This window comes from Papio anubis, chromosome 9 (genome assembly GCF_008728515.1).
Source record: "Papio anubis isolate 15944 chromosome 9, Panubis1.0, whole genome shotgun sequence".
NCBI lineage: Eukaryota > Metazoa > Chordata > Mammalia > Primates > Cercopithecidae > Papio > Papio anubis.
Window position 1 is genome coordinate 49,401,778 of NC_044984.1, and position 11,705 is coordinate 49,413,482.

An 11,705-nucleotide genomic window follows, 5' to 3' on the forward strand; every position below is an offset into this window, starting at 1 on the left:
TGCAGAGCTTCATGGCTGCCCTAGCCAAGGCTCAAGTGACCCCAATTGTAGCTTATGCTGCAGTTTTGGAAGGTACAAGCCATAAACCTTGACAGTGTCCAGGTGGTGCTGACTCTGCAGGCTTGCAGACAGCAAAAGCTGTGGCAGCTTGGCAGCCTCCACCAAGATTTCAAAGGATGTCATCAAAAGCCTAGGAGCCCAGGCAAAGATTTGTCACAGGGGCAGAGCCACTGCAAAGAGTCCTCATCTAGTGGAGCCATGGAAGTGATGCCACAATAGAGAGTCTCCATTAGGGTAATGCCTAGTGGAGCTGTGGGAGTGGGACAACTACTGGGACCCCAGAAGTGTGCAGTCACTGGCAGCATGCAGCATCCACCTGGGAAAGCTTCAGGCACCAGACTGCAATACCTAGGAGCAGTCACATGGGCTGCATCCAGCAAAGCCATAAGCGTGAGGCTGCGTGAAGCCTTGGGGGACTAACCCACACCCCAGTGTGGATGGGAGGCCACACACAGAGTCAAAAGAGATTTATTCTTCAGCTTTAAGATTTAATGTCTGCCCTGCTGGGTTTCAGATTTGCTTGAGACCTGTTACTCCTTTCTATTTCTCCATTTTGGAATGGGAATGTCTGTTTTATGCTTCTACCACAATTGTATCTTAGAAGTAAATAACTTGTTTGTATTTCACAGGCTCACAGATGATACTATGGACTTTGGACTTTTGAGTTGGTGCTGGAATGAGCTAAGATTTTGGGGCTATGGAGTTGCCCCTATGGAATGAATGTATTTATATTTGAGAAGGACATGAGTTTCAGAGGGCCGGGGGTAGAATGGTATAGTTTGAGTGTTTGTCCCCTCCAAAACTTACATTGAAACTTAATCCCTAAAGTAACGATGTTGAAAGGCAGGGCTATTAAGAAATGATTGGGTCATGCTGGGCGCAGTGGCTCACGCCTGTAATCTCAGCACTTTGGGAGGCCAAGGCGGGTGGATCACATGAGGTCAGGAGTTTGAGACCATCCTGGCCAACATGGCGAAACTCTGTCTCTACTAAAAATACAAAAAATTAGCCAAGTGTGCTGGTGGGCGTCTGTAATCCCAGCTACTTGGGAGGCTGAGGCAGGAGAATTACTTGAACCTGGGAAGCAGAGGTTGCAGTGAGCCGAGATTGAGCCACTGTATTCCAGTGTGGGCGACAGAACAAGACTCTGTCTTAAAAAAAAAAAAAAAAGAAAAAGAAAAAGAAAAAGAAATGATTGGGTCATGAGGTCTTTGCCCTTATGAATAGATTAATCATCTGTGGATTAGTGAATTAATGAGTTAATGGATTAATGGTGTGCCACAGGAGTGAGACTGGAGGCTTTCTAAGAAGAGGAAGAGAGACCTGAGCTAGCATGGACAGCCACCTCACTATGTGATTCTCTGTTCCAGCTTGGGATCCTGCAGAGATTCCCTGCCAGCAAGAAAGCACTTGCCAGATGTGCCTCCTTGACCTTGGACTTCCCAGTTCTAGAACTGTAAGAGGTACATTTTGTTTCTTGTAAATTATCCAGTTTTAGATATTCTGTTATAAGCAACAGAAAATAAACTAAGATGGGGCGAGAAGAACAGTCTAGAATCAATGACTCCGGGCATGTTAAAGAGCAGAAGACCATGTGCCCGGCCTGGGAAGGAGTCTGGCAAGGAGATCTGATGGCTTTCTTTGCCCCCTGAAGTCATGAGTGATCTTCCCTGGTTCATCTGTGTGCAAGACACAGCCCTGAGCTGTGGGGGAGGAAAACAAAGTTTCAAGAGGAGGAAGAGGTGACCGAGAGCCCTTTGAAAGACTTCAGTCCTTTGGGGAAGATAATTCACACATCTAAAACACAGTCAAAAGTGGCTTCTCTGCACTTCATCACAAGAATAACTTTAATGGATTCGATTGGTCTTTTCAGTCAAGTGCCAGTTGTCACTGTAGTGGCTCATTACTTTACTGTCTGACCTAATTAGCCATTGCCAGCCACTTTGGCCCAGTGTAGAATGTACGAGTAGAAGGCAGGAGAGATGAATTTCCGATAAAGGTACCAGAAAGTGGCTTTAGTATCAATGGCCCAGGCTTTGATTATTTTCAGGATGATAAATCCTGGTCCTTTGGAAGTTGATTTAATTTTTGGAAATGCTCAAATGTCACTAGGAGTAATGCGTGAAGAATAAGAGGTGGACGACAACTGGAGTGGCATTTGGACTCAAAGGAGGCTCAGCACATGTGGATGTGGCTCAAAGTGAATAAAAGGGCTTGTTAGAGGCTCTGCCTTCTAGGCAGGCTGTGACTGGCCACGGGCCTGGGTCAGGACATCCTATGCCTTGTGTTGGTCCAGGGAGGGTTCTTCTCCATGCCCTTCCTCCAGAGCCCATCCCATAGAGCACAGGCACACAGCAAGTTGGATGCTTTTGTTTTAATAACTCTAGGCTACAAGGGTATTTAAGGCTTTAAGTCCAGTGATCGCATTCTTTTCAGCTTCTCATGCCCACGGTTTTGGCAGACCGAATTTCTTCAGTAATTTTTGTGCAAATTCATTTCCATCTAGAAGGAAAGATGAGACAAATGAGGCTTTTAGGACCCCAGGTGCCAGCTCCACTCCTTCCATTTCTTCTCAACTCCATCTTCTGCTTTCCAGACTTACTGAGACTCTGGAGAGGCTTAGACAGAAGTTGGAGGGATTGAGATTAGATTCACCAGAGCCTGAAGGACCTACCCTCTTCCCCACCTTGGCAGGGGCAGGGGGCAAGAAGAATAGAAACAAGCAGCTCCACTGTGGGAAGGTTGGGGGTTAGACCCCAGGGGAATCAATATCAGACAACATGGCACATTGACTCTGTTCTTTCTTTTGAGACAGGGTCTTTCTCTGTCACCCAGGATGGAGTGTAGTGGCACGATCTTGGCTCACTGCAACCTCTGCCTCCTGGGCTCAGATGATCCTCCCACCTTAGCCTCCCAAGTAGCTGGGACTACAGGCACACGCCACCACGCCTGGCTGTTTTGTATTTTTTTTTGTAGAGATGGCATATCGCCATGTTGCCCAGGCTGGTCTTGAACTCCTGGGCTCAAGCAATCCACCTGCCTTGGCCTTCCAAAATGCTGGGATCACAGGCGTGAACCACTGTGCCCAGCCAGCAATTTGAATCTGGATGAGAAATTGGAAACATATGAAAGCACAAAGTGAGGGGTCTTCAACAGCAGGAGCTGTGGCAATTCCAAGTCTCATATGTGAGAGTGGAAATGGGGGCAAGTTCTCTCCCATCTCCCACCCCTGGATGGTGGGTGGTGAGTATTCTCATTCCCGCAAAGCCTTGCCTTGGGATGCACTCACTTTCAATGAATTGTTTTCCACCTGCCAAGCCTCCAGGCATTCCTTTTCCTGCTCTTGCAAAGGCTTGTTCTGTTAGTAAGATACTTTTCTCCACTATGGATTCTAATTTTGGAGCAGAACAATCACATCAGCAGAAAATTCACCTCATTTAAAGAGAACTCTGCACTGCCCCGCCTGCACCCCGCCCCCCACCCGGCCCCCACTCCACCCAGGACATCATCCCTACACAAAGTCCTAAAGTGCAGAAGCTTTGCTGAGGGCTTCAGCACTTCTTTCATAGGAAGTTGTGTGAGCCAGGACAGAAACCACGTATAGTGCAGGCTGCAGCATCTACTATTGTGGAAATGTTGTGTGTGGGTGCAGTGCACAATCCCATTTGTGCCTTTGTGTTCAGGTGTTTGAGTCTGCCTGCTTCTCACCAGGCTTATCTCTGGGCATGCAAGTGTGATGTGGGCCTGCAGCCAGAGATTTTTCTAGGTTGTTGATCTGGCATGGAGACAGAGACTTACTCAGGGGGTTTAGTTCCTGCCTGCTTGAGGTAACCTTGGCTGTCCCCTGAACTGCTGCCGACGTCTCCTGGGCTGTTGTGGTTGTCTCTGGGGGTGAAGCAGATGCTGCTGGATCTGAGATCTCTTCATTAGGCTTAGCTATGAATGCACAAATTGATTGATTTTAGCAAAGCCAAAATGTTTGTTTCTTTTGGAATGGGTAGCGGGGCCCCAGGATACCTAATGTGTGCTGGGTGCCAGGATACAGAAGTGATACGGCTTAAACCCTGCCCCCTTAAGGGAGATAGCATTTCTGCATGCTGTGTGTCTCTTGGAATGCAGTGGACAAGGTTGGGGAAGGATTTGGGCTAGGGGATGGTGAGAATCAGGGAGCACTTCATAGAGAAACTGGATCTTGAAGGCAGGATGTTAGCGGGAAAGGATGTTCCAAAGGGGCTTCGCTGGGGGCAGGCAGCGAGGAAGAGGTCAGGCGAAGGCATGTGTGGGATAGGTGTGGGGAATGGAAACAAGTTCAGTTTAGCTGATGTGGGTGCGACATAAAAGAGAGTCATGGAAAACGGGGTTGGAAAATGAGGTTAGAGGCCTGACCTTGCTAAGGAATTGGGAGTAATGGGAGGTGTTTGCAGGTGAAGGTATTAACGCCATGTGAGACATTGCCCTTACCACTTAACCTCATGTTTCTCTCCCTTTTATTCACAAGAACCTTTTCCCCATGCTCCCTATTGGCCTTGCCTCTCTGGGTCATCCTCTTTTGTCCTTAGCTTTGTGCCATTTCAACCCATGCTACCTTCTTTATTATATTACCTGCCCCTCCCCATTACCACCAAGCACAGAATCCAGATCTCCTCCCACTGGCTTCTTCTCCCAGCCACCACTCATATCCCTAACTGTTAAACCTTCCCAACGAGGCCTAGGACAGGTGGGAGGGGAGGACTCACAGGTCCCAGCTTCCTCGGCAGGATCAGCATCCGTCGAGTCAGAGGAGGCATCTTCTGCAATGCAGGAAACACACCAGATGAGAGCAAGGACCGCACCGCACCCACCCGAACCACCCTCCCCTCCCAACCCCAAAGCTTATCTCCTGGGAATGCTCATAGATAGAAGGGGATGAATTTCCCTTTTGGTTGGACACACGCTTCCACCATATCAGTGGGTCTAGTGGGGCACTCTCTGATGTTTAACTCCTGTGGCTTTTGAAACAGGTTCCCCTCTGAGAAATGTAATGTCTCTTGGAACAGTGCCTTCCTCCTGACTGGCCCCTGGCTTGGGAGGCTTCCCTGAGGTGTCTGTCAGGGAGCTGGCCATGGTCAGAGGGGCTCAACCTCCTCTGTGGTGGAGGAGGACAGTATGTGGGGGTCGTGGGGCCATGTTTGAGTGATTTCCAGGATTGAGACCCCAGCCCTGATTCCCTTTATTCTTTCAACACAACATTTATGCAAAACTCTGTGCCAAGAGATGGAGGGGCAGTGCTGAAGAGGGCAGACAAGTCCCTTGCCCTGACAGAGCTTACATCTGTCCTTTTACGGAATTATTTAATGACTGGTGTGACAGTGCTGGAAGGGAACGTGCAGCCTGGTGCGAGAAGGGCACATGGGATCTGATTTGTTCCACACGTTCATGGAAGCCCTTTTTGGGGGAATTGCATCTAAACTGAGATTTCCTAGATGAAAAATCACTGGCCAGGTGGCATTAGAGTTGGTTGGGCGAAGAGGCCAGGGAGAGGGAAGGCATTCCAGATGAAGAAAGAATAAGAAGAAAGATCCTGATGTTCAAGGAACAGCAGGATCATCATGGCCCAAGTGGTGCTTCTGTGGATTAAAAACGGCATCCCAGCCGGGCACGGTGGCTCACGCCTGTAATCCCAACACTTTGGGAGGCTGAGGCAGGCAGATCACCTGAGGTCAGGAGTTCGAGACCAACCTGGCCAACATGGTGAAACCCCGTCTCTAATAAAAATACAAAATTAGCCGGGCTTGGTGGTGTGCGCCTGTAGTCCCAGCTACCTGGGAGGCTGAGGCAGGAGAATCACTGGAACCCAGGAGGTGGAGGTTGCCGTGAGCCGAGATCACGCCACTGCACTCCAGCCTGGGCAACAGAGGGAGACTCGGTCTCAACAACAACAACAACAACAACAACAAAACAGCATCCCTTCCTCCTAAGAGACACAGTCAGGGGCCAGGCTCACTGCTTGGCAAGTAGAGTGTGGGCCAGATTTTAGCTTCTACCACTCCTTGCCTGGGCACCCTCGTGTAGGGGACACCCTGCTCAACCACATGCAGTGGCCCAGAGGAACCGCAAGAAGCCAGTGTAGCTGAGCCTAGTGGGTAAACAATGGTGTATGAGGAGATGAGCTGGGAGGGCAGGCAGAGGCCAGAGAGTTCTGGGTTCCCCTGGCCAGTGGGGTGCAGAGGCCATGTGTGGAGAACTGGGAGAGGAGTCACTTGCTGAGGCAGGGAAGCCAGAATAGCACTGAGAGAGGAGGAGAGGGGTGAAGGCAGGAGTGAGGGCCTCCTTGGCCTGGGAGGATTCTTGTGGGGTGCAGAGGAAAGGCCATACTCACCAGCATAGACCAGGGCCCCAGCCACAGCTGCCAAGAAGAGGAGAGTGGTGAATTTCATTCTTCGGGATGAGGAATGAGTATAACCACAGAATCTGCAGAGGGTCCGGGGAATAAGGATGCTGAAACTGCTGGGCCCTTTTAAGCATATCAAGGGCCAATGGGAACCAAGCTTGGAGAGGTGTGACTTCCACATCCTCCTCCCCTCCTTCCCCAGACTGTCACCTGCTAAGTCAACAAGGGCTAGCTTGGGCTGGTTGATACCTGGGCGTCTTGCAGGCAGGTCCTGGATGGGAGCCTTTCTCTATTAACTCCCAGCCATCCCTTTTCTTTCTCCCTCCTCCCTTCCCCACCATATCTGCCCTCTGGGTTCACACCCCAGGGCTCTCAGGGACAGTAGGCAGAGCACATTTCACTTGGGGAGTTTCTGGGATGTGTCTGTTGAGGGTCCTGGTAGAGAAATCTTAATCTCGTTATCTCTCCAGGAGGAGGTTGAGGGTTCAGGAGATTATGTTGTTCACCTTCTGTCCCAGTCTACATAGGACTCAGTGCAGGGTTTGAAGGTTTCCCCAAACAAAGTGAGCCCCTTTCCCTGGGAGGCCACACCCAGAACACTTGAGGCCTGAGTTCCTGGCTACTTTCTCCCTGTGAGGGGATGGGTTTGAAGGCGCGTGTGCCTTCTCTGGAGTTGTTCTCTGTTCTTGACATTATCCAGCCCCTAAAAAGAACTCCTCCAGGCTCATATAGGCCTGTCAATCTCTGCCTTCAGGCCTAATCAATGGGACCCCGCATTTCTGAGAGACTCTCCTGGTCAAAGCATGATGGTGGTTCACTGAAATTGGAGCTTGGTTCTCACTTCAAGTGGGGAGCTGACCCATGGTGTGAAAAATCCAGAAAAGCAGATTATTCTAGAGAAGCTTCTCTTTGACTCGGGGTTTCTTCCTCTCCTGATCTGGGACTCTAGAGGTCTGGATTTTGAGTTCTGGCTTTGTCATATGAAAACGTTAGGATTTGAAAAGTTAAAGGATTTTTATTTGTTGTCTAGGAGTTGTGGCTCCTGTGTATAGCATAGTGGTGGAGATTAAGTGAGATAATATATGGCAAAGCATTTTTTTAGACAGCGAACTTCTATGGAGTTGTGTGGGGTTCTTGTGCCATCTTTCCAGGTAGGTTTTTGTCCAGGCTGGTGCTAAATGCTAAATATTAATAGAATGGGCCATGGAGCAGGAGCCAGCTGAGGGGCTGAAGGGTGGAGAATAAGGTGCTGGATGTCAATTTGTGACTTTCCCCTTGCTTGGTGTCGGCACTCACCCAGCCCCACGTGGGCTGACTCTGGAGGCTTCTCTGCTTCATGGTAGCTCTGAAGATGAGTGTGAGAAGGGCGTGTTGAAGAGTTTTCGACATAAGGGTGTTTTGGGTGCCAGAGTTTAGAGCATTAATCTTTTCGGGAGCTAAAGGAAGATAAAATTAATGGGGTGGGACATTAAAGCCTCGGCAATTACTACCTGCCTGAGGGTCTGGGCCTGGGAGCCTTGAAGGTGGTGGTGGCCTTACCTGGAATGGTGAAGGCTGAGGAGTAAGAGAAAGTTTTGATGGCACCAGTGCCCTGGGTATATGCACATACGTGTGTGCACGTGTGTGTACACGGAGGAAGGAGAAGTCCTGCAGATCCCAAACAGATCTAGATCCTGAGCAGTCTCCATGAGCACATTAAAAAAGTCAACAGGAGCAAATTATACTATTTGCACAAGACTTTTTTAAGAGGAAATGAGAACTTTGGCGTCAACACTAGAACTGTCACAGATCAGGGTCTTTCCAAATGTCACTGCATAGTCCTATCTTCTTCCAACTCTTCCTCCTGGCCTCAGTAATTAAAGAGGCAAGCATCTACATAGAAAATTTTCGTTACTCTATAACAGGGCCCAGGAGAAATGTTACCCCAAATTACAGAGCCTGGGAAAGAATTGGGTGCATAGATGAGGAAAGAGGCGGACCTCATGGATATGGGTGAGGTGCTGCTCTGTGTGATGTTTTGTCTTCTAGGTTATCTGACCTCCTTGATGACTATCAGTTCGCTGATCTGTGTATTGTCTCATGGGCTGCTTGTTGTACCTCTCTCCCCTCTGCCTCATCCCTGCACTGGTCTGGAAGGATGCCTCTATGGGCTGTATCACCTGGGCTCCCATGCCCTCTAGCTTCGAGTTGAGTTTGGCCAATGGAAGACACGTGGGAGATGGGAGGATGGGAAGAGGGAGAGGTCAAGGTATTTGTTCCTCCTGCTCCCTCCCTTGCTTTGGCATGCGTGGTAGGATGACTTCAGAGAGAGCTCCTGGTGAGGCCCACGTCTTGGCATTGGTGCCCTGCTGTAATTTCCTCCGCTTAACTGAGCTGGGTCTCAAGATTCACTCCTAACAAATAGAAGATGGCAAAGTGATGAGGTAGTCACTTCTGAGACTATGACTTTAGTCTTGTTTACACATGCTCTGTCTCTGGATCTTCTCAGCTTGCTCTGATGAAGTAAATGGCCATGTGTGAGGCTGTCCTGTGGAGAAGCCAAAGTGGCAAGAAACTGAGGGCAGCCTCCAGCCTGTAGCCAGTAAGGAACCGAGGCCCTCAGTCCAGCTATCTGTGAGGAACTCAACTCTGCCAGCTACCACGTGATTGAGCTTGGAAGTGGGTCTTTCCTCAGCTGAGTTTTGAGGTGACTGCAGCCTTGACAATACCTTGACTGCAGCCTCATTAGAGACTCTGAGTCTGAGGGTGTGTCTACCTGAACTGCTGACCCATAGCACCTGTGGATAAGAAATGATGTGTGAAGTCACCAAATGTTTGAATAATTTTTACAGCCACAGATACTTAATGCAGCATGGTGTGGCAATGGCTGTTTCTCTCTGACTGCAGATTCTGTCTGTCCCTGTTCCAGAGTGCCATCTCTTGGTGTCAGGTGACATTATTCAGCCCCTAACCACGCTGCTTCAGACTTCCTGCTGTTGCTAGTCCTTACTTGAATCTCTGTAAATAATAGATACATTTTTCCTTAAAGAGTCTTTAAAAAAAAAAAAAGAGTCCTGAGAACCATAAACCACTGCTCAATGAAATAAAAGAGGACACAAACAAACGGAAGAACATTCCATGCTCATGGATAGGAATAATCTATACCGTGAAAATGGCCATACTGCCCAAGGTAATTTTTTTTTTTTTTTGAGACGGAGTCTTGCTCTGTCGCCCAGGCTGGAGTGCAGTGGCACAATCTCAGCTCACTGCAAGCCCCACCTCCCGGGTTCACGCCATTTTGCCTCAGCCTCCTGAGTAGCTGGTACTATAGGCACCCGCCACCACACCCAGCTAATTTTTTGTATTTTTAGTAGAGATGGGATTTCACTGTGGTCTCGATCTCCCTACCTTGTGATCCATCTGCCTCGGCCTCCCAAAGTGCTGGGATTACAGGCGTGAGCCACCTGCCCAAGATAATTTATAGATTCAATGCCATCCCTATCAAGCTACCAATGACTTTCTTCACAGAATTGGAAAAAACTACTTTAAAGTTTATATGGAACCAAAAAAGGGCCCGCATTGCCAAGACAATCTTAAGCAAAAAGAACAAAGCTGGAGGCATCACATTACCTGACTTCACACTATACTACAAGGTTACAGTAACCAAAACAGCATAGTACTGGTACCAAAACAGAAATATAGAGTCCTCAGAAATAACACCGCACATCTACAACCATCTGATCTTTGACAAACCTGACAAAAACAAGAAATGGGAAAAGGATTCCCTATTTAATAAATGGTGCTGGGAAAACTGGCTAGCCGTATGTAGAAAGCTGAAACTGGATCCTTTCCTTACACCTTATACAAAAATTAATTCAAGATGGATTAAAGACTTAAATGTTAGACTAAAACCGTAAAAACCCTAGAAGAAAACCTAGGCAATACCATTCAGGGCATAGGCATGGGCAAGGACTTCATGACTAAAACACCAAAAGCAATGGCAACAAAAACCAAAATAGACAAATGGGATCTAATTAAACTAAAGAGCTTCTGCACAGCAAAAGAAACTACCATCAGAGTGAACAGGCAACTTACAGAATGGGAGAAAATTTTTGTAACCTACCCATCTGACAAAGGGCTAATATTGAGAATCTACAAAGAACTTAAACAAATTTACAAGAAAAAAAATCAAACGACCCCATCAAAAAGTGGCCAAAGGATATGAACAGACACTTTTCAAAAGAAGACATTTATGCAGGCAACAGACACATGAAAAAATGCTTATCACCACTGGTCATCAGAGAAATGCAAATCAAAACCACAATAAGATACCATCTCACACCAGTTAGAATGGCGATCATTAAAAAGTCAGGAAACAACAGGTGCTAGAGAGAATGTGGAGAAATAGGAATGCTTTTACATTGTTGGTGGGAGTGTAAACTAGCTCAACCATTGTGGAAGACAGTGTGGCAATTCCTCAAGGATCTAGAACTAGAAATACCATTTGACCCAATGATCCCATTACTGGCTATATACCCAACGGATTATAAATCGTGCTACTATAAAGACACTTGCACACATGTATTTATTGTGGCACTATTTACAATAGCAAAGACTTGGAACCAACACAAATGTCCACAATGATAGACTGGGTTAAGAAAATGTGGCACATATACACCATGGAATACTATGCAGCCTTAAAAAAGGATGAGTTCATGTCCTTTGTAGCGACATAGATGAAGCTGGAAACCATCATTCTGAGAAACTATCACAAGGACAGAAAACCAAACACCACAAGTTCTCACTCATAGGTGGGAATTGAACAATGAGAACACTTGGACACATGGTGGGGAACATCACACACCGGGGCCTGTTGTGGGCTGGGGGGATGGGGGAGGGATAGCATTAGAAATACCTAATGTAAATGATGAGTTAATGGATGCAGCAAACCAACATGGCACATGTATACATGTGTAACAAAGCTGCACATTGTGCACATGTACCCTAGAACTTAAAGTATTTTATATATATATGTGTGTGTGTATATATATGTGTGTGTGTGTATATATATGTATATGTGTGTGTGTGTATATATATATATGCCCTCCTGAGTGTGCCATCTGTTTTCTGCCTGGACCTTTCCACTGATACACCACTTCCTGTATGAACTGTGATGAATACCTTTTCCTCATTCCCTTCCCTGTGTGTTAGGCCGTGTTCTGGGGGCTGGTGGGGAAGCAGAGACTCCAAAGGGAGGAAGTGACATGGACTATTTAGGGTAGACCTGCTCCTGCAT

The 11,705-nt window shown here is 47.7% G+C and overlaps 1 protein-coding gene across 2 annotated transcripts; it reads right to left on the minus strand.

Moving 5' to 3' along the window:
- Window positions 1–1,301: 1,301 nt before the first annotated feature.
- On the minus strand, window positions 1,302–9,496 carry LACRT (lacritin). Of its 2 annotated transcripts, XM_003906511.3 has the most exons (5): window positions 6,419–9,496; window positions 4,797–4,850; window positions 3,859–3,996; window positions 3,350–3,451; window positions 1,302–2,562 (listed from the first exon to the last, which is right to left on the minus strand). In XM_003906511.3, the coding sequence occupies exons 1-5, from the start codon at window positions 6,609–6,611 to the stop codon at window positions 2,501–2,503; spliced, it is 549 nt and encodes a 182-aa protein (XP_003906560.2). In that variant the 5' UTR covers window positions 6,612–9,496; the 3' UTR covers window positions 1,302–2,500. The 2 variants fall into 2 exon arrangements, with proteins under 2 accessions (XP_003906560.2, XP_021778958.1); XM_021923266.2 differs by lacking the exon at window positions 1,302–2,562 and having other exon boundaries at window positions 3,110–3,451.
- Window positions 9,497–11,705: the final 2,209 nt, after the last annotated feature.

What these genes read in the sequence shown, in the direction of transcription:
- LACRT (XM_021923266.2), bottom strand. Translation starts at nt 6,611, where the DNA reads ATGTGGAAGTCACACCTCTCCAAGCTTGGTTCCCATTGGCCCTTGATA. An exon ending in TGGGGCCCTGGTCTATGCTG is followed by an intron (nt 4,851 to 6,418) that starts GTGAGTATGGCC and finishes CCTGCATTGCAG; the next exon opens with AAGATGCCTCCTCTGACTCG. An exon ending in TGCCGAGGAAGCTGGGACCT is followed by an intron (nt 3,997 to 4,796) that starts GTGAGTCCTCCC and finishes GTGCATTCATAG; the next exon opens with CTAAGCCTAATGAAGAGATC.